General features: G+C 44.3%; 4 protein-coding genes, 1 long non-coding RNA gene and 1 other non-coding gene across 6 annotated transcripts; 4 read left to right on the top strand and 2 right to left on the bottom strand.

Annotated features, from left to right (window-relative positions):
* Positions 1-111: 111 nt before the first annotated feature.
* On the bottom strand, positions 112-6,240 carry LOC103639565 (uncharacterized). Its single transcript, XR_559516.2, has 3 exons — positions 5,590-6,240; positions 1,681-1,755; positions 112-930 (listed from the first exon to the last, which is right to left on the bottom strand). It is a non-coding gene; the product is annotated as an uncharacterized lncRNA (long non-coding RNA).
* On the top strand, positions 2,907-4,672 carry LOC100274824 (uncharacterized). Its single transcript, NM_001149093.2, has one exon. It carries the CDS (start codon positions 3,077-3,079, stop codon positions 4,364-4,366), a length of 1,290 nt encoding a protein of 429 aa, NP_001142565.2. The 5' UTR covers positions 2,907-3,076; the 3' UTR covers positions 4,367-4,672.
* A 6,185-nt stretch (positions 6,241-12,425) lies between the features above and the next one.
* LOC100194405 (putative ubiquitin-conjugating enzyme family) lies at positions 12,426-14,974 on the top strand. Its single transcript, NM_001139434.1, has 6 exons — positions 12,426-12,544; positions 12,638-12,717; positions 13,048-13,162; positions 13,259-13,311; positions 13,436-13,564; positions 14,692-14,974. Exons 1-6 carry the CDS (start codon positions 12,501-12,503, stop codon positions 14,820-14,822), a joined length of 552 nt encoding a protein of 183 aa, NP_001132906.1. The 5' UTR covers positions 12,426-12,500; the 3' UTR covers positions 14,823-14,974.
* Positions 14,975-15,619: 645 nt separating this feature from the next.
* On the top strand, positions 15,620-16,759 carry LOC114574135 (uncharacterized). Its single transcript, NM_001369656.1, has 3 exons — positions 15,620-15,866; positions 15,953-16,081; positions 16,292-16,759. The coding sequence occupies exons 1-3, from the start codon at positions 15,771-15,773 to the stop codon at positions 16,436-16,438; spliced, it is 372 nt and encodes a 123-aa protein (NP_001356585.1). The 5' UTR covers positions 15,620-15,770; the 3' UTR covers positions 16,439-16,759.
* Positions 16,760-17,293: 534 nt separating this feature from the next.
* On the top strand, positions 17,294-17,364 carry TRNAG-GCC (transfer RNA glycine (anticodon GCC)). The gene has a single exon. It is a non-coding gene; the product is annotated as a tRNA-Gly (tRNA).
* Positions 17,365-20,239: 2,875 nt separating this feature from the next.
* On the bottom strand, positions 20,240-21,512 carry LOC100280869 (cyclin-dependent kinases regulatory subunit). Its single transcript, NM_001153789.1, has 4 exons — positions 21,346-21,512; positions 21,103-21,183; positions 20,945-21,005; positions 20,240-20,824 (listed from the first exon to the last, which is right to left on the bottom strand). The coding sequence occupies exons 2-4, from the start codon at positions 21,153-21,155 to the stop codon at positions 20,675-20,677; spliced, it is 264 nt and encodes an 87-aa protein (NP_001147261.1). The 5' UTR covers positions 21,156-21,183; positions 21,346-21,512; the 3' UTR covers positions 20,240-20,674.
* Positions 21,513-21,706: the final 194 nt, after the last annotated feature.

The following is a 21,706-nucleotide window of genomic DNA, read 5'->3' as shown; positions in this document are numbered from 1 at the left end:
AAACACCGAAAGAGGACAGATACAGGTTCTGAATGTTGTCTATTAGACGCTGAATATTGCTCATCATAGGCAACAACAACAAAAAATAACAATAAAGATGCATACTTCATGGAAACAACTAGATTTCTTCATGCGTGATGCGTTTACCTGCATAAGAAAACCTACAGGATACACACACCATTAGATATCTGGTACTCGCATATGTTTGCTCAGCAACATTTCCACACAAGCATAGCAAGATCTGCAAGGGACTCTTCTGGTTTCTAGCCAATAGACACACAACATCTAAGCTTTGTTCGATTATCCCTACATCACATGGATTGGATTGAATTGGAAAATGTTCGTATAGATTTTGACTTGGTATAAATTTAAACTCACCAAATCTAATTTAATCCACATATATTAAGGTGAAACCGAACATGCCGAAGGAAGGCGATCAGTCCCGTTCCCCACCACCTGCGGTAACTGAAAGAATCCAATCAATCGGTTGATTTCCACCACCAATCTTTGAAGCGAATCAAATCAAGAGAGGCAAACATAAAAATTTAGATCTTCCTTTCGCTTGATTGCTCCAGACGATCCGCTTCAGTTCATGGCAGAGGTGGGTAGAACAACCAACTCCCTGTAATCTCTACGTATGCTCCACAGAATCTCTGCGCGCCGCTTCATGCTCTGCCGGTTCCTCTTCGTTGGAGCTAAGCACTGCAGGGCCAGCTCGTACAACTTCTCGACCGCTAGATTGATCTCATTGAGCTGGTATGTTCTGAGATAGATATTCTGGATCGAGATAGCCTGCTGTTCCCTTGACTTGATTGAGAGATATGACTAGCGTCAGCTGAGCTAGTTTGGCAAATCCGAAGCCAGCAACCTTATAGCTCGACAGGTGTTCATTAGAAGAGGATTTGATGTCCCTGTGGGTTACGGGATGGTCTACATGGATGAAACAGAAGAGACAGCATTAGTCGCTAATGATCCAGGTGCTAGATGTTTGACAGATGATTTCTTGACAGTCACGTTTCTCTATAGGAAAGTAAAGCTATCTGAACGGAAGATGTAAATCTTCAGTCTACTATCTGAAGATCAAGCCCTACAATGTCCAAGCAATTCTGCAGCAGTATCCAAAATTTCTTCAAGATGTGTAGCATAGAATCTTACATCCAATAGATACCTGAAATTTAGCTTAGATAGTTTCTACTAATTATAAGTGTCCTGGGTAAAAGCTTGTCGCAAATTTGTGGAAAGGGTGCCATTTACTATATATGTTAATGGAGGATCTATCATAAATACGCAATAATTCCCTACAGATTGATGGCATGTAAAATAGTTCCCTGCGATTAGGACAAACTTATAGATCTTGAACATTTTTGTTAGGTGTTGATCATTCTTCCCACAGCTGTTCCGGGGATATCTAATGCTGGTTTCAGTTGTATCATCTCTATCAATTAGGGCAAAAGCACACAAGCATAGCATATGATAACTTAATTTAACTATGATTTTTGTTATATCATTACAGAGACAAAGAAAACGAATAGTTGAACTATGCAAATTTGAAATATATTTTCCGGATTAACCGGTAAATACTAGAATGACAAAGACTATCCCTGAAAAATTACACCCCGGAACAGAAGGAACAGTTAATATGAAAAACTAGCAACAAAATGCAGACGAGAGAATATTTACCTGAATATAGGCATGAGCCACATCAATTGCAATTTCCAATCTCAGTGAGAAGTCCAATATTTTACCATTTTATACCTGCATATAGCTATCCTCATGTAAGAATGTAAGATACAGTTGGTACAAGGCTACAGGCCTTTGCACTTCTAATGCAAGGGCTGGTTTAGTGGACACCTTTCTATTCAAATTTGACAGGAATGAGATTCCTCTCCCATGGATCTCTTTCAATTTCTTATCCATCAAATCAATCCTAAGAGAAATATGACAGACAGAACCATGCATTCTTACAGCCCAGGTGCTCCCAAAGATCCCCATTGGAAACATACCCCACAATAATTAGCTGCTCGCCACCAAACTCCAGGTACCCATGAAACCTGACCAGATTCAGGTGCTCAATGCGTCGCAATGTCTCAATCCCGTTCCAGAACTCACGGCCCATATGCTTGTCATACGCATTCTGGAAACAATGAAAATTCATATAGTCCTGTACCAAGAACTAGCTTACATATATAGAGTCCCAGAACCACCCTGCCCAATCTTCAAGCTTGGTGACAAGTTCTTTGTTGCTTTCTGGATCTGTGGCAAAGAGAAATTCGTGCTTCCAGGGATCTACCTATCTAAAGAACTCTTGCGCAATGTGCATGGGACTACACATTCCTTTAATTGATCGATTGTTTCCAAATACGCTACCGCTGTCTCTGGCAGCTATCCTATCATATCATTTATCTCATAATCTACTTCAAACTTCTAAATAATGTACGATACGTTTGGATTGACGAATGGACTCATCTGGAATCATCCGAACCTAAGTCTGAATCTGGATGTTCTGTTTGGTTTGTGTCACGAGGTGAAACCGTCGCCAAGCTATCTTTTGTAGCCATCTCCGCAAGCGTAAGTTGACGGTCGAGCTGGTTTCTCGAAAAAATATCGGATGACCTCATCCTTCTCGTCTCCAAGCCATGACAGATAATTTGACTCTGAGCTATATGATGCTGCAATCCAAACACGTCAAATCCGCGGACAGCCTTAGAATTAGAACCATGTGAGCTCAAAGACTAGAGACTGCAATGGCGATACGGTAGCCTTGCGCCCCCAGCCCGGGACAAAGCCAGATTCCCATCCGCGCCGGAGCGGCCCCTTGCAGAAAGGCCACGCACCTTTCCTAAACGTTGCCCCACCCCACGCGCTCCGCTCCGCTCCCCGACCCAAAAGTCGCTTTTCGGGTGGCTCGCTAGGGTTCTTTCTTTCTTTTTTATCGCGTCGCGCGCGCGATTTTCTGGCCATGTCGTACCAGCCTGCCCCCGTCTGACTCCATTCACTCCCCTTCTGGCTGGCTGCTTGCTGCTCTGCGGCGGGCGGCCTGCGATAGCCAGCTTCCGCAACAGTTCCACCCGACCCGATGGACGAGGACGAGCAGGCGTCGCAGGCCGAGGGGGACACGGACAAGACGCCGGAGCCGCCTCGGTGTGGGAGGCACCCGTCCCAGCTCCTCACGGGCATCTGCTCCTCCTGCCTCATGGAGCGCCTCTCCTCCGTGCGGGACCCGCCCGAGGCCGAGATCGTCGAGGTCGCCGCCGAGGGCTCCTCCGGCGCCGCGGACCGGGGCAGGCTGCGCAAGACGCTCATGCTGCTCTTCCAGCTCGACGACTCGACCGGCGGAGGCGCCGCGCGTCCGTCCGAGGGGGGCACCCAGTCGGCGGAGTCTCAGTCCGTTTCCGCAGGAGGAGGTCCTGGTCGAGGTGGCAAGCGCAGGGGGCCCGGGTCGTGGCTCCAGTCGATTCGTCGTCTGCCGAGGGGAGCGCTGCGGTGGGGGAGGAACGCGGCGGCCTCTGCCAGGGAGCCCTCGATCCCGCCGCGCGGGGTGGCGGTGGATCTCTCGCCCCACGGTTCCGGCGGCGCGCATGCGGAGCGGAAGCCCAGCTTCCGCCGCTCGTGCGAGTGGACGGCGTCCCGGGGCCCGAGCAGAGGCTCCCTGCCCTTGCAGCCGCCCCGCCATTCGTGGGACGGGTCCATGGTGGGCAGGGCGTTCGCGTGCTCCTTCGCCTGCTTAGAGGAGCGGGAGCCCCCGGATGGGGCGACGAGGAGCAACGCGGAGGAGGCGGTCGGGGAGACCCGCGCCGCGGCTGCTGAGAGCACGAATGGCGGGCACTCGACTGATGCAGGGGGCGATGCCGATGAGCGCCGTCTCAGCGGAAGGAGGTCTTGTGACACTGGGACGGAGATGGCCGTCTCTGGTGCTGGGAGACGGAGGTCCAGCAGGTGGAGCAGGGTGTGGGATCGGAGCATAACCAGTCCTCTCAAGGAGTTCGTGAGGAAAGGGGAGCATGTCCTCGAGCGCTCCCTCTCGGAATCGAGGAGGGAAGTCCGGAGGGGTAAAAATGCGGAGGCAGCAGACATGGGCGGCGAAACTCAACCCGGCCGCAACGGACATGTGCCGGGCAGAGCAAGCCAAGGCTCAATCCGAAGCTCACAGGCTGCAAGCAATGTGGATGTGCACAGTTTCCGGACCGATTGGCTCAAGAACAGCAAGATTGGCAGAAGCAGGAGCGTGCATTACACATCTCCTGGGAACCTGGACAACGGGATGCTTCGGTTCTATCTGACACCGATGAGAAGCTCCAGAACTGCGAACAGGGGGAGGAGGAGAAGTTCGCGCTTGTTTGCGCGAGGACTTTTCGGTTTCATATAAGTGGCTCAAGTAGAGCGTTAGCCCATGCCATGCGTTTTTTTAAAGATGGCAGCAGCAGAAGCAACTTTTCTTTGGAATCTACTTGGTTTCTAAGGATTGGCATCCTCGTAAGTTGCCCGTCATATCCTTTCTTGTAGGTGACTGTTTGATCCCAACTTAGACTCAAAGAAGCTTCACTGTTAGTTGCAGATTTGCTGCTCATTTCTTTTTAAAATGTTTCTTATAGATGGAATCTGGACACACCTGTGCAGATTAGTATCACAATGTAATTATTTTTGTTGATAATAATATTTGCACCATTTGTTCCGAGAGTTCTCAATTCTTCAATCTTATTCAAAAAATACGCTCTTCTAAATCAATATGTTACCCTTCATAGTTCATAATCATATGCATGTTTATCAGTCGTTGAGGAAACTTACAAGCTAAAGAATTCTCAACTGCTGTTAAATATGATTACATGATTAGCATTTAGCCTAGGAATGACCAGACATCAAGGACCACTTACTACAGTCTACTAATCTATACATATAGGCAAGAAGCTGCATATGGGTGTCCCATTGAGCCCCTTCTGCAGTGGCGGACCTAGATTTTCTATATAGGGTGTGCCGTATATAATTCAGTATAATCTATATATTGTTTTTATAGTAAATTCATTAAACATTTCGGTAAATAGATATAAAGTCTAACATTTAACAATTAAGTACAAAGTTTGCATATATTAGAATACAAATAGTTCGAACATGTTATAAAATAGAAATAAAAATACAATACTACTTATATGGCGCTTCCACAACTTCATGAAAATTTCAATTATGTTTTCTTCATCGACTTGTAGAAAAATATCCAAGACAATAATCAACAATCAACAATAAAATATTTATCTATATTGCACATCGCATCACAGGTTAATCACTGCATATTTGTACTCAAAGCTGGTAGATAGATTTACCAATCATTCTCCATATTATTACTAGAATAATGATTTAGGAATTTTATCTCTCCTTTCTTTTTTTGTTTTCCTGACTAAAATTGAGACGTAGTGAAAAGTACTACAGACTTGATTCAGTTCACATTAAAAGCACCAACTTTGTAAAATATTGACACAGATCTTCCTTTCATATCTAATGTGTTGTGCGCAAGATAGAGTTTACAAAACAGAATATAAACCTTGGAAATTTAGGATTAGGGATTGCTGTGAGATTGAGAGACTGAGAGCTGATTACCTGAGCGCTAGTGGCTGGGCGATGGCGAGGCGTGGAAGCCTGGCGCGTGGTGCCGTGGCGGCTGGCCAGTGGGCGGGGCTCCAGTGCTGGTGCTAGGGCCACGAACACAGAGCGGCGGCGGCGGCGGCGATACGCAGGGCTGCGAGGCAGGGACGGCGTGGTGCTAGGGCCTAGGGGCGACGGCGCGTGGCGCGAGTGCCAAAGGCCAGACCCTATGGGGCGGCGGCGATTGGCCTCGCGGGCCGGCACTCGTCCCCTCGTTGGCGTCGCAGGCAGGCGTGAAGTGAAGGCTGAAGCGATTGGAGTTCGGTTGGGGTCTTGGTGGACCTGGCTTAGGGTGTGCCACTGCCCACCTGGACCCTCCCGTGGGTCTGCCCCTGCCCTTCTGCTTTATGTCAAATATTTGTTTCCTATATTTGCTTGTATCTGACATTTTTTTGCTGTTCATATTTGGGCTGTCATTAGGGTGCAAAGTGTGCGACCACTGCTACATGCTCTTCGTTAGTACTCGTAGCCTATACATGGCATGGCCAGGTTTCTTTCATGTGGGTTGCTATCTCCTATCATCATGCTCAGAAAAATCTCATAGATGAGGCCCTTGTGCTGTGCATAATTCTTCCATCTGGATTCTCAATCCAGCATGTTTTTACACTGAAATAGACTTGGTAATGGATCAAGTATGAATCATCGACTGCACATGCATTTGCATATAACGATTATGTTTGTTTAGTCAAGTTGAATCGTTATAGACTATTTCATAGGATTGAAGTTTGTGCTTGCTACTGTAGATGTTTATTTATTTATTTGCTAGGAGATCCATCGCGCAACTGTTCTGACAACTTATAGTGGGATTGTCTGTTTCTTCGTTGAGGAAAATGCTAAAATCTTTAGCTTAGAAACTTGAGTTTCTCAAAATATCAGTGTACATTTGCGGAAGGTAGTTGTGGTAGTTATGATTGCCACTGTATCGAATCTGAGACTTAGAGCTGTAATGGGAAGCTATTACTTTTTATTTCTTTTATTTTGTTTCAGCATAGTATTCCATATTTATCTACTTGGATTAACATGATTGCACTAGTGTACAACATAAGGTTAGTCTATTTTGATTACTCAACCGCTTGTATATAAAAATGTTTCCGTTACATTCATCCCATCATCTTTATGCTCTCAAGGGTTGCATTCTCTTATTTTTAAATAATTTGTGATGTTGTTTGCAACTTTGTATTGCGTAGTTGTACAGATGAAGATAAATCCGAACCTGTTGCTTCTGGGTGCCTGATGAAGTTCATAGCTGTTCAATCATTAAATGACGTGTTGTGTCCATTGCCATGACAAGCTTGCATTCTTCTATTTTAAGTGTTTCTTCTGTGCTTTCCAAGAAGAATGGCCTATATGTTATATGACATTGTCAATTTAAGTTAGAGAAGATACTATAATGTGAACACTTATGTTTTGAATTTTACCTGATGTGCATTCCAACTTGGATTTGCCTAGGTTCTTAATACCTGAGTTGCTACCAAGCCAGTGAATGTGTTTCTCGACAGGGAAACAAGTGCTAGCTCTCAAATATGAATATTGTAGTGTTAGGCATGGAATGGTTAGGAGCATGCTACTATATGATTTTAATGACGAGTCCTGGTTTCATGGATAGATATTATTTGTAATAATTCAGTGCACTGTTAGATTTGCACTAGATTGCAAAAATGAAACCAAAGTTGAGCCTTAACAGTACATAAGCAACTTCTGTTGCTGTTCTCCTTTGCCAAGAAAGAAACATTTATTTTGATCTTTCCTCCAAAAAAAATGTCTGCCAAACGGAAGGAGCTGAGACTTCTGGACTGTGGGGGTCCTATGGTTCTATCTGGATGCTGTATATTGACATTTCCTGCATGTTAGTTGGCATCTGCCCTTGCATATTCTTCACCTGACCAATTGTACCGAATTCATTTGGCTCTTTGTTGAACACTTCACAGGTAAATATAGACAGTTTTTTCTTGAGCAGCGGTATTTGGGTTAAAATGACCTCTTGCCTTCAAATCCTGATGGCTCTAGTGAGTTTTATGATAGAAGTGAATCCTACCTGTTGTGATGCTTCAGCTTCAGCAAACTGACCGTAGCTGGATACTGCATATCTATACTTGAAACTGGTGCTGTAGCTGGATAAATCCTCATCGGAGATCCATGTCCGTTTAAATTATAACTAGACGTACTTCATATATTATTAATGTAAAATATTGTTACTTATATACATTGTCAGATATAAGAAATCATTATGTGTAAGTTTAATGGGTCCCTGCGAGGATGAAGAATGTTTTCCCCGTTCCTCGTTCCCGTTTACCCGTTGGGGGATAATTTTTTCATGTTTACATATCCACTGAGGAAGAAGCTTCTACATTCACATCCTCTAATGAAAGAATTTCTTATGAAAAATCGAGAATCAGGTCCTCATTGCCATCTCTACATGGAGGTCTGTGTCATCGCCGTGTAGGTGGGCTTGGTATCCTGGCCGGAGTTGGAAACACACGTGGTCGAGTGGTTCAGGGCTTGTTCGTTTCTATCGGATTGCACCCGGAATTATTTCACCTAATCAAAGTTTATATAAATTAGAGAAACAATCCGGTTAGCAATCGTTCCAATCCACAAATCCGGTAGAAACGAACAAGGCCTCAGCGGGTCCACCAGCGCTTGGCGACTCAGTTGCCGCGATGGATACTTTCGTTGTGATGGCGCGCGAGCAAACTATATCGGCATGATGGGGAGACGGATACGTGGGTCTGTTGGAGCAGGGCGACCACATTTGGTATGAAGCTACGGACGGTTGGGAGGAATACAGCCGCAAGCCCGTAACATCCTGCACGCGCCTGTTTAATTCAAATTGTTTGCACACTGAGAAGAGATTAAAAAAAACACGACGCCGGAGCTGAATTACATTAAGTGGCGGAGCCAAGATATTTCTAAGTATATGGCCGAATATAACATTAAAAACGATGTATGAACCTGTCGGAGAGGAAATCTTCGGCCGGGTGGCGGAGTGCACCCGCCTTAAATCCTAAGATGAGGAGGGGCTTAAGCGTTTTGCTTGTTAGTTGGAAAATGAGAAGAACACACAAGGATTTAGAGTGGTTCGGGCCGCCGGAGCGTAATAACCTACTCCACTGTGTGATGTATTGCTTGAGAGTTTGAGTTGTCTTGAATCCCTTGGGTCTAAGTCAGTCTCGCTGCATGCCTTCCCTTTTATAGTTCAAGGGGGGCATGTACAAGGGTTCTGAGCCCCGACACGTGGGCGCAGAGACAAATGGAAGGATGGAACTACTGCTTGCCCAGACCGTGTAATCTATGTGCGTCATGATATCCGTAGTGCGTTCTGTATTGATATCTTGTTGCAGCGCACTCGGTAACGCGCGAATCATGATGGGTGCGGCACATGCCACGATGTAGGTGTACCGTTGGCCAACGGGAATAGCCAGACACGCCGCCTGTAGGATGGCTTGGGCGCCGCCTACCAGTTGAGTGGACAGGGCACATTAAATGCTGAAGGGGTACATCGCCTATCAGTGGGGTAGTCAGACGACGCGTCCTTTCCACAATAAATGCAGGGGCAGCGTGACCCAGCGACCTTACGTCAGGTCCATCCCGCACGCTCACGTCATAGTAGGTCGCTTGACTGTACCAGGTCTCTGCCTGACCAGGGAATAGGAACGTTGCGTGGACAGGTTCGCACCAAACTGGGTCTGGACACATGTCGTCCCCGGACCCCTTCTAGGGCAGGGCTCGGGTATTCCGGGTCCCAGAATCCCGGGACCCGGCGGTGATTAGTCCGGACCCCACTCAGAAGGGTCCGAGACCCATCTTGGAGGTCCGCCCGTCACGTACGGGGGTCCGGTGCTTTCCTTGCAGTAGGTCCGGACCCACTGCGTGTATCCTGGAGCACGTCCTTTTCCTTGACCACGTGGTGACCCCAGGGCGGCTGATGTGGCGCGTGGAGAACTGTTCTCCGCACAACCAGAGACTTCTCCACCGGCGCAGCGCCTTCACCTTGTAACAAGAGGTACCCCTGTTTTAAGGTACCGACAGAACCTTTAGACACCAAAATATAGCTCTTTCGATAGCAATCACAACTAACTATATTGGTCGGTATATAGACCTTTATAGGCTATTCGGCTCAAGAGTAGGACCTAGGCCCTACTGACCATAGGATCTCCGCCACTGATTACATTAGACCTTGTTCGGTTATATAGGAATCAGAGCAGAATTAAGGAGATTAAATCAGTTTTGACCAGCAAGAGATTTAAACCCCTACAGTTCTCTCCGATCCTATGCAACGCACCATTTTGATCCAACGTGAATTCAACTATACTTCTTACTTTCTTCAGTTTTCGAAAACATGGCAGCAAAGCATTAAATATCAACAATTTTGAAGAACCACATTCTATCATGAATAGACTCATTACAGAGTGATACTATATCGTATATCTCTGACATTAGTTGCCACAGTAATGCACGAGTACAGAATTTTGCAAATCATACGCCGAACATTGCTCATCATAGGCGATGACGACAAAAATAATAAAGATGCATCACTTCATGGAAACAACTAGATTTCTTCATGCGTGATGCATTTACCTACATAAGAAAACCTACAAAATGTAAACACCATCAGGGGTATCTGGTACTTCATATGTTTGCTCGATAATGTTGGAAGAATGAAATTATAATCCTTATTAGGTAGAAGATATGTTAATATATATCCAGTTACATGGGTCAAGACCCATTACAATACACATTGTAGTAATATTGTACCGAAATTTATAGCACACTGTGATGGAAGCCACTTGATAAAGATGTTGGCGAACTGCAAAGTGGTCGGGACGCGGAGAGCATAGACATCGCCGACAGCGACACGCTTGCAGACGAGGTAGAGGTCGACCTTCGCATAGGAGTAGAAGACGACATTAGTTGCCACAGTAATGCACGAGCACAGAATTTTGCAAATCATACGCCGAACATTGCTCATCATAGACGATGACGACAAAAATAATAAAGATGCATCACTTCATGGAAACAACTACATTTCTTCACGCGTGATGCATTTACCTGCATAAGAAAACCTACAAAATGTAAATACCATTAGGTATCAGGTACTCCGTACTCGCATATGTTTGCTCGACAATATTGGAAGAATGAAATCCTAATCCTTATTAGGTAGAAGATATGTTAATATATATCCAGTTACATGGGTCAAGGCCCATTGCAATACACATTGTAGTAATATTGTACCGAAATTTATAGCACACTGTGATGGGAGCCTCTTGATAAAGATGTTGGCGAACTGCAAAGCGGTCGGGACGCGGAGAACACAGACATCGTCGACAGCGACACGCTTGCAGATGAGGTGGAGGTCGATCTTCGCATAGGAGTAGAAGACGACGGATTGCCGTCTCAAGGACCAGGAGACGAGAATGGCGCATAAGAACATGACATAGCTAGAGGTGCGACACATGCCGGTCCAATCAGCGTCAGTATAGACGACCAGCTCAGAAGTCGAAAACGGCAATAATGCACCAACCGTGGATGATTATTCTACAATGATTAAATAGGAGGGCATGCAAGATCGAGAACTGAAAGTAAACTAAGATAATACCCTACGTCACGTGTGCTAGTAGCTATTCCTTATGATCTAATGAATTGTTCTCTTAGAACTCCTCGTCCATTCTTTTATAGTCCAAAGAAGGGGATAATTATAGAAAAGTTATCTGATAACGTACCAGATAAGAGTACACGCTAGATACATATTAGATATATATTGTCTTCTTTACCATCTAGATTCTATCTTATTATAGAAATATTGTCCTTGTCTACTTAGTCCGGAGAAATCCTGGGCCTATCTTTCATAGTCGGCCCTAGTATTTCCCTAGTACGAAAGCTCGTCTGTAAGAGTAAGTTTAATAATGTTGTCCATAATAAGCTTTATGACGTTGTCATGTCATATATAGCCAACTAAAAGCCTACTCATATAATTATACTATCTCCATCGGTCTCCCTATCACACTCCTTAATTACACTTTTTATTTCAAACTTCGCTCCGTAAACAGTATAATTTACAATACAAAACAATGATTTGCATATCTAAATACACGCTTCACTGGAGATTCCCTAACCCTTCCATAATACAGGCTATATATTCAATACCTGTTTAATCTTTTACTTTTATAAAATGTCTTGCAATTTATAAGTAGCCCACTTTCAGCTGACTAGTGAGCGATCCGCTTTTTTTTCTTACCATTTCTTTTTCTTTCGCAACATTATAAATCTATCATATATTTTATTACAGTCTATTTACGTCGCCTACGTCAACTTATTATACTTTCTCAGACTCTGCCTTTCTTTCGTGCTTTACTTACTCATATATTTAATACTTGCTTAATCTCTTACTTTTATGAAATGTCTTATAGTCTGTAAGTAGCCTACTTTTAGCTAACTAATAGTGAGCAATCTGTTTTGCTCTTACCATTTTTTCTTTCGCATCATTATAAATCTAAGGTATAATTTGTTACAATCTATCTATACTATCTATGTCACCTTATTATACTTTTTCGGACTCAGTGTCTTATCTATATTATCTATGTCACCTTATTATACTTTCTCGGACTCAACGTCTTATCTATACTATCTATATCACCTTGTTATACTTTCTCGGACTCGCGTCTTTCCTTCGTGATTTACTCACTCATGCCACCCTCTCAAAGTTTCAACCGTGTGCCCATCGCAATAAAAATAAAATCAATAATAGAGAGAGGAGGTAGCAACACCGGCTGCTTAATCTCTTCCTTTTCCTCTTCCTATCTCCAGCGCATCCCAAGAGGCGGAAAGGGAGGAGCGTGGAGCGGCGAATTATTGTTTGTTTCCCCAAGATGTCTTCTCCAAGCAAGCGCCGGGAGATGGACCTCATGAAGCTGTGAGGATTTTGTGGCGTGTTTCGGTGATTTTTCTATGGGATTTCGATGGGGATTCCTTGATCTGCGTTTCTACTGGCTGTTGATGCCTGCAGGATGATGAGCGACTACAAGGTGGAGATGGTGAACGATGGGATGCAGGAGTTCTTTGTTGAATTTCGTGGGCCTAACGAAAGTACGGATTATTAACGCAAAAGGACGATTTAGGTTTTGTTTCTATGGCCGATGATTCTGTAGCTCCTGGTTTATGATCTATATAGACCGAAGTGCAAGTCTTCAGAAAGTTCAGAATTTTTTCATGGTCATTGTGGCATTTAGCTTCCACTGCTGTAGCTTAAGAATAGATTTGATCAGATCCCAGATTTAACTTGTTGTTGAGCTGCTTTTGCTGCATATGCTGTCTTTAATATCTGAATGTTGCAGTTAAAGCTTCAGCCTTGTCCTGCACTAGTGATTTAGGAGGACTGGCTGCACTATCTGAAGGATACTTTGCTGAATTCAATAGGCATTTATCAAGGAGGTGTATGGAAGATTAGAGTAGAATTGCCAGACGCATATCCTTACAAATCCCCATCGATCGGTTTCATCAATAAGATATATCACCCAAATGTCGACGAAATGTGAGTAGTTTTGAACTCAATGAACTGTTACCTTGTCAAATTCAACCACGACAACAATCTAGCTTCTAACCACTTCTGGCTGAATGCAAACTGCAGGTCTGGTTCAGTCTGTTTGGATGTCATCAACCAGACATGGAGCCCAATGTTTGGTAAGATTGATCTTTACATCTCATTATTAGGATCTCCGCGCCTTATCTGTATACAATTAGCGCTCCATGTTTTGTACTCTGTTATAACAGGGTTAACTTTGAACCTATGTGTGATATTTTGCAGATCTTGTCAATGTGTTCGAGGTCTTCCTTCCACAACTTCTGTTATATCCTAATCCTTCTGATCCATTAAATGGAGATGCAGCTGCGTTGATGATGCGTGATCGCCCTGCTTACGAACAAAAAGTGAAAGGTAATATATTATGTGCACTAGTATATGTTTATTACTGCCTTGTTCTAAACTTGCTTGGAGAAGTATTGAAACATTTAACAATGGCATTGAAAGTTGGGATAATATGTACTTTGCAGTTCACACTCCTTTGTGAACTAGTAGAATGTGGGATAATTCACCTCCTTGATATGCATGGACTGATCAATTTAATTTGTCCCACTACATTCATTTTGATGGTAAAACGTTTTTAAGTAATAAAAATATCTTAAAGAATACTTTAATACTGGTTTTAGGTAAGAAATAAAAAAATCTTCCAAGAATGAGCATCTCCAAGAGTCTTTCTAAATCTCAGCCTCTAAATCATCGTTTGGAGAGACATTTGAAAAAAAACGCTCTCTATATCTTTCCACTCTCATTTTTGGTTAGCGAGAAATCTGGAATAGATGATGCAAATATATAAGATCCAATTAAAGCTGTTAGCTTTTTGTCACCTAAATCTATATTCCTATCAATAAAGAAGGATATATGGAGACACTTGGAGTTGCAACGATTATTTCAGCATACCTAAGTAATTTTACCTCTTAGGTTCTAATGTATATTATTGACTATAGAAGTTTGGTTGCCTAAGGTTTTGTTAGGTACTGCTTAGAGGTTTTAAGTTACCATGTTGTTTGAGTGAGTTTCAGATCTGGAAGTCCATAAAATTGTTCAGTTTTCTAGATGACCAAGTCCCTGTATCAGATTGGGATGACACAGGATGTGCTGTTTTATTCTTGATAGGATAAGGGGACTGTGCAATGGGTTTGTTTGATTTCAGTCATGGAAGGCCTTGATATCCTGGAGTCCTGAAAAAATGTTTAAAATATGAATTCATCTTCTAAAGGAATTTAAGTAGAGAAATAATCAATCTGCCAGGCTGCCACTTTGCGCGATGTGTTTAGCTATTAAGAGCTTGATTGTTTCCAGTGGTTCCTCTACTAGAATATTTTGTTCCACCCAGTCGTTGGTCAGATGAAAAATAACCATTTTGGTGATTATTGAATTGCACTCACTTCATCGGTTCCTTTTTTTTTTATGCTATCTATATTGAATTGCGCTCTCATCCTCAGTACTTGAAAGCTCAGTTTTCCTTTCACGTCTTTCTTTAGAGTACTGTGAAAAATACGCCAAACCAGGGGATGCTGGTGTCACCCCAGAAGAGCAGTCCAGTGACGAAGAGCTGAGTGAAGATGAAGACGACTCGGGTGATGAGGAGATAATGGGCAAACCAGACCCATAGTCAAGTTGGCACCTACTATACCTGTAATCTGCACACGATGTTTACTGCAGCAACTGCAATTAAACACCCCATGAACATCCGCGTGCAGTCTGAGTGCCATGTAAATAAACTGCAATTTCACCAATTGGATTTCCAGCATAACTATGTCTTCGAATCATGAGTGTAGTGTAGGTTCGTGCGTTTGAATTGGCTGAAGGTTTCAATATTTGTGCAATCATTAGCAGAACTGCAGAAGCAAGTTCCTCAATACAGTAATTCAGATGATGTTGGCGTAGACCTTTTTAAGCTAGTGCATAGCTAATGCGCGATTTAAGATACTGAGGGGATGCATTCTGCTGATGCATGAACTGAACCTGGAGAATCTCTTCAACCGTGTGGAGATTAGTGCTTCGTCATTGTTTGCATTGTGAGGATTAGTCCTCTTGTTTAATTGAAAAGTACTGGCGCATTAAGGGTTGGCCTTGGTAATACATAACTAATAATAGTAACGCATGCAATGCAGACCAACATGTCTTCCATGCAACTCGGGGATCAGAAGCCACGTGGCTACTTTGTGAACCTCAAATCCTCTTTGAGATTAGAGGTGATTGAGATAGAAATGAACTAATTTATTCTCTAATCCCCTTTAATCCCGAAGTGGATTCGAGTTTCCATACTAGCCCGGAAGGTTTCTGGTTTGGTTAGCCACGCTTGGTTCGTTGGGGGTGCCCAGGGCAAGCAAACCGTCTCCTCACTCACATGGCAAGAATGGCGTGCCGAGTGGCGCTCTTCGCCACCGTCCTCCTGTGCGCGGCCGCGGGGGTGGCCCTGGGGGCGAAGCGGGCGCCCATCCCGGACGACCTGCGCGACGTGATAGACGAGGAGGAGGACGACGAGTGGCGCCAATATCGCGTTCCCTCGTCGCGGGGCCCGGGCCGTGGCGACGGCCCGCCGCCTGACCTTTCACGGATGGATCCGGCCGCCCTCCAGGCCGAGCTCCTCCGCGGGCAAACCGGCCCGTCGTTCGGCTTCGTGAAGCTCCGCCCCGGCACCACCCGCTCACGGGTGAGGATCCCTCGACCTCGATCGCCGCCTCGTTTTCACCGTGTCGTTTAAAATTCCGGTTTTTTTTTAAAAAAAAAAAATTTCAGGAGCATGTGGTGGGGATCGCGAGGAGGTGGAGCAATGTGCTGCGGACGGGATCGGTGGACGCCAGATTCACGGCGGTTAATTTCGTAACGCTCATGTTCACCATGGAGAGAGGGCGAGACATTCTAGAGGTTAGTCCTTGCAACCCAGACCAGACCCTGAATGGTAGATATCACACTTCGTCATTGTTCTATGAGATGAGGGTCCAGTCCACATGTGGTTCAGAACTTGGGATTCGAGGTGTTTGCCTAGAGCTGATGGCACTTGTGTAGCCTGCCATTCCAGTCTGCTGAAATGTTTGTAATTCTTCTCTCTTTTCCTCCCCCCTCCCCTGGTTTCAGCTGAAGGAGTTTGTCCTGAGTCAGGCTGAGGCCTACGAGTTGAGGATCGGCGATCAAGTTTTCCGCAGGCCTGGAGACCCACCCTTGGACCAAGTTCTCCGTAAGCCACGGAAGAAGAAGCGCCGCAAGTCTAGAGACGAGCTGTAGATTCATTTGCTAATCTTGTTCTACATCTCATGTTCGTTCGTTCGTTCTTTCTCTTTCGTCTACTTCAGTTTTGCTCTCATAGCAGTTTTTACCTTGCGCTGTGTGTCAGAATCACAGGGAGTAGTGGTCCTCCTTGCCTAATGGTCTGTATTCTTTTTTTTCTTCTTCTTTTGAAAGCAGAGAACTTCCATTTTATTATAAATTTATGCAGGGGGGGAAGAGTTAATAAGGCCTAGGCCAAAATGTTAAAGAAAAACAAGTGTACGCGCATCAGGCGCGCGGAAAGACAGTAATTGCCAAACGTGTTGCCTCCTGCTACGCACAAACATCGTGTTTCTTCTTTGATTTTCGCCATTGCTGAGGTTGGTAGCCGATGGCTGACGTCATTTGGAACACCCGCTGTCCCCTTGCCGTCCGTTCTGATGAATGCAATGCAAGAAGGCAGCCGTCCGTGATCAGGGTCGTCTTCACCTGATGGTAGCCCGTTGCTGCTTGTCGGCCCGTTTCCTGCAGTCCGCTGTGTGGCCTTTCGTAGAGGGCTAGGCTAGAGGCTGTCAGGATCTCCGGACCAACAGCAACGTCATTGCCCGTCACTCAAAGAGCGGCGCCGCGAGGACCCTGGGCAACAACCATTCATGTTCATTGACCAGATTGGGTTCACGTGTTCAGTTCTCGACACGTGCCTCTAGCTAGCTACAACGATTGAGGTTGGAGGAGCACAATATAGTGTTGCAGGGAAGCTCACTTGCCCCATTTACACATATAAACACGTACTCCAGCTGCTAAGTGGTCTCATATATAAGACTTCATATACAAACATTCATGTCTGTTTACAAGAGACAAATTGCATGAGCGGCACCAGTGGTCTAGTGGTAGAATAGTACCCTGCCACGGTACAGACCCGGGTTCGATTCCCGGCTGGTGCATCTTTTTTTTATTAGTTTTTGACAATATAAACTCTCTCTCTTTCTTTTAATTTGGCAGCATAAATTTGGCTCTCCCTGTGCATCATCCGGACTTCCTTTTGTCACTTCTTGGTATTAGAATCCACCACTCCGTGATGAATCTGCTCGGTCATATATAGTGAAACCAATGACCTCAGCACGTTAGATCAGCGTAAACGCAGACGATGCTGCTGCTCGAACGAACAATTGCGTTCGGTGATTGGCTCATTCTACCAACCAAAGTACCGCAGCAAACACCTGACGACACAGAAGAACGTCAATCAGTTCATTGAGAACTACGACTAAAGGGGTGTTTGTTACACCCCGCTAAAATTTAGCCCATGTCTCATCGAATGTTTGAACCTCCGTTTCGGGTATTAAATGTAGTCGGATTATAAAACTAATTTGTCAGCCGAAGATTAAAAGACGAGACAAATCTAGTCCAGTTGGTTGGGTCTATATTTCATACTCCTATTTAAAAGTCAAACGCTTGATGTGACCCGGGCTAAACTTTAGCAGGAGCAACCAAACACCCCTTAAATAAACCGCCAGAGCCTAGTACTATGACGGGAGAAATAAGGAGCAATGAATAACTGATCATCCAAATGGATAGCATCCTAAAAAAAGGTGTGTGGATTTAAACCCTACTCGCTTAGCATAAAACGTTTGGCTCCTGTCACAGTAACTCATGCTTATTTGTGTTATGTAAACGAAAGGTACAGTAAATATATACACATATACCAATAATTTGAAAACGAAAAAAATATAACCAAGTTTAAATAAATATCTTATTTGAATAAAGTCTAATTATATGATATATAAAAATCATAGCAATGCACAGACAACTAACTAGTCCTAATATATACACGCCTGATAAGAAAGCTCTAACTGGATAGCAGACTCTAGGCAGCTGTCAACTCTGGCAGGAGACAACCAACATCGCGTTGTCTTGTTGAGTTTGAGTCCCTAATGAAGTCCTCGTGATCAGAACTGAGACTGCCTTGTCTCCCGTAGACAGAGTAAAATAGGAGACGTGGAACTATTGTTTGTAGAGTGAAGTTTAAAATAAAGGGTGAGATAGAAGATCTTCTGGATATAACCTAAGGGCAAAAGGCATACTTGAAATGTCACTTTTTAAATAAAACTAGTTAGGTACTCGAACGATCGATTTCTATCTATATATCATATATGTAGGTATTGCTTTTGTGTGGCCATGAGTTGAGCAGGTCGATGAGCCACAAGTATTTTGTCCAGTCCTACGTTCAGGCATAAATATAGCGATAAGAAACACATCGCACGAAGGTCTTAGGCTTTGACCACAATATCGTCCATCGTATTTCATATGATAAACAATAGAGTTATGTTATCTACAATGTACTACATTGTTGTCTTGACTAGCGACACTTGTGGCAAGTGGCAACAAAGACATATCGCCTAGTGTCCTAAGGAATGTCCTTCTAAAGGCTTTTCTTGTAGGACCCAACAAACCTGGATAAACTAGGGCTTGGTCCCCTGCTGGTGGACCCAGATGTCGAGAGAACCTTGAAGGGCTCTAGGGTTTGGCCTTTCAAATTTGGCCAAAACTAGGCATGTCTTTTCAAGACGTTGTGCCCCAAGAGTGCTAGGGTAGCACCAAAAGAGCTTAATGTAGGTTTCCTTCGGTATGATCTCAAAAGACATATTGACAAGATCTTGAGTCTAACTCGAGTAGACCATGCAAACAGACGTGAAAAACATTGTTTTGTAATGTATGTTTACATAGTGGAGTTTAAAATATGGAGTGAAATAAGAAGTGTGATAGATAGGCTGTTGGAGATAGCCTAAAAGACGTATTGTAAGTATCTGAGATATGTACTTCTCTAAACACCAAAAATAGTAAATCTCAAATGTTGTTTATTATAAAAACACATTCCATTATCAATATAATTATGCTAAGTATGCATTATATAACCATTATATTTTCTACACATTTGGTCAAACTTTCTCAACAAACGATATATACACTTGAGACAAAAGTAAAAAGCAACAAGAAAAAAGAAACAAAAAAACCCTCCATTTAGGACATGTTTGGTTTCTTTAATCCAGCGACTAAAATTTAGCTGAGAGACTAAAGTTTAGTCTCAATACTGTTTGGTTACAGGAGCTTATGTATTCCAAACGCATTAAATGACTTATAAAAGACTAAAATGCCCTTAACATTCTCCCATCATTAGTGTAACTAGAATAATTGAAGGGTAAAAGATGAAATTAATATGATTTAGTCTCTTTTAATCTATTTAGGGACCAAATGAGACTAAACTAGGCCTTATCATACTAGGTGCTACCAAAAACTACACATCATAAAGTTATCTTCAGCAGGCCGTATAAACGGTCGTGCAAAGTACGGTTTTACAATGTAGTGTTTGCATAGAGAATTTAAAATAGTAAGTGTGATAGAGTGAGCTGGAGAAAGTCTAAGATATATATGCATATGTATCATATAGCCAATATTACAGGCTAATTTCACTAGCTGGTTTCTAGATTAACATGTTTGAATTGCATTCTCTTGAGATAAACTAAGATCACTAGGTCACAATTCTCACCTCGTAATCTATTCATCATGCAGAATCACCATAAACATACTGGTCATCTCATAGAACAGATTAAACATGATATCAGCGAAACTAACCAGATCACACCATTACAAATATCACATGCACAGATTAAATATCATCGATACAGGTGACATCTTGATCACACAGTAACGAATAGTGTTAAGAAAATGGCAATGTAACAAAGCCTAACACATGGCAGTTCCTTCACAGAATTTCCACGAACATAAGGCACCCACCAAAAAGTCGACCAACTAGATCCCATGTTTCCAACTAACAGCATGTTCACTTGACATAAACTTAGATCACTAGGTAACAATTCTCATCATGCAAAATCACCATGACCATACTGACCATCACACATAACAGATTAAACATGATATCAGTGCTACTAACCAGATCACACCATTACAAAGATCACGTCAAACAGATTAAATATCATCCCTGCATGAGTGCCATCTTGATCACAGTCAACACATAGTATTAAGAAAATGGGCATGGTAACAGCCTAACACATGGCAGTTCCTTCACAGGAATTTCCACGAACACAAGGCACACACCAGCAAATCCACCAACTACACCCGAAGTTTCCAACTAACAGCATAGAGGAATTGATCAACAGAACAGCGACGCCCCTTTTAGAGATGGAAAGGGGGTTAGGGTTTTAAACGTTCCTGGTCGCCGCCCTGGCCACCGGGGGCTCACTTGGCCAGCATCTGCGCGGCAGCCGCCTCCTGCTGCTGCTGGTAGTTGATCGGGCGGCGGAACAGCATGATGTGCGGCTCCGGGCGGTGGATCGCGTAGTGCACCCACCCGCGGCTCTGCTGCACTCCGATCGCGCGCCACTCGTTCTGCAAAGAAGAGAAGGGGAAAAATCCCCACACCAAAAAATTCATCCAGGCATCAGATAACCAAACCAACAGGGCAAGAACGCAATCAACATAAATGCAGGTGGAACTGCAGGCGTTTACCTCGGACAGGAGGCGGTTCTTGGGGAGGAGCTTGGCGACCTCGGGCGGGAGGACGACGTGCCTACGCGGACAAAAAGGGGTTTAGGGTTTTGCCACCCAAAGCAGACCGAAGAGACGGGGAAAGGTGCAGATCGTGGCGGCGAGGGTTTCGTCCTTACCTGTACTCGTAGGTGTCGTCGAAGTACTTCTCGGAGTACTGGATCTGACCCATGTCCACCAACGCTTCTCGATCAACTCCCCTACAGAAAGATTCCAAGATTTTCAGCAAACCACCTACCGGATCGAACAGGAACCAGTACAAATCCACGATTCACAGAGGCACGTTTCGCGGAGTCGCGGAGAATACGAGAAACCGAAGGAGTTGGGGGTGGGGAGAAGAGGGGAGGCGACGCTCGTAGTACCTTGGAGCGGATGCGGCTTTCGCGGAGGAGTGCCCTGGCAAGAGTCGCCGCGAGGTGAGGAGCGTGTTGTGGAGGAGACGGTGTGGGGGCGATGGGAAGGGATGGGGAGCGTATATATTTAAATGGATCGAAAGGAAGAGCAGGGACCCGGCCGTCGGTGCGCAGATGCACGGGCGAGATGGGCCGGGGCGGGTAGGGCAAGTAGAATGTTGCGGGATCACACGGTTCCGTACTTCCGTTCCGTTGTTGGGTGGGTGGGGTGGATTTGCATTTCAAATTAGAGGGAAGCGAGCGCGTGGACCGGAGGAGGAGGAGGAGGGAGTTTCAAATTTTGAAGTCACGGCTTGGCGCGAGTTTCGAT

The sequence above is a fragment of the Zea mays genome, chromosome 9 (assembly GCF_902167145.1).
Source record: "Zea mays cultivar B73 chromosome 9, Zm-B73-REFERENCE-NAM-5.0, whole genome shotgun sequence".
NCBI lineage: Eukaryota > Viridiplantae > Streptophyta > Magnoliopsida > Poales > Poaceae > Zea > Zea mays.
The sequence above is the reverse complement of the archived record's forward strand: the minus strand, read 5'-3'. Positions and strand labels throughout refer to the sequence as shown.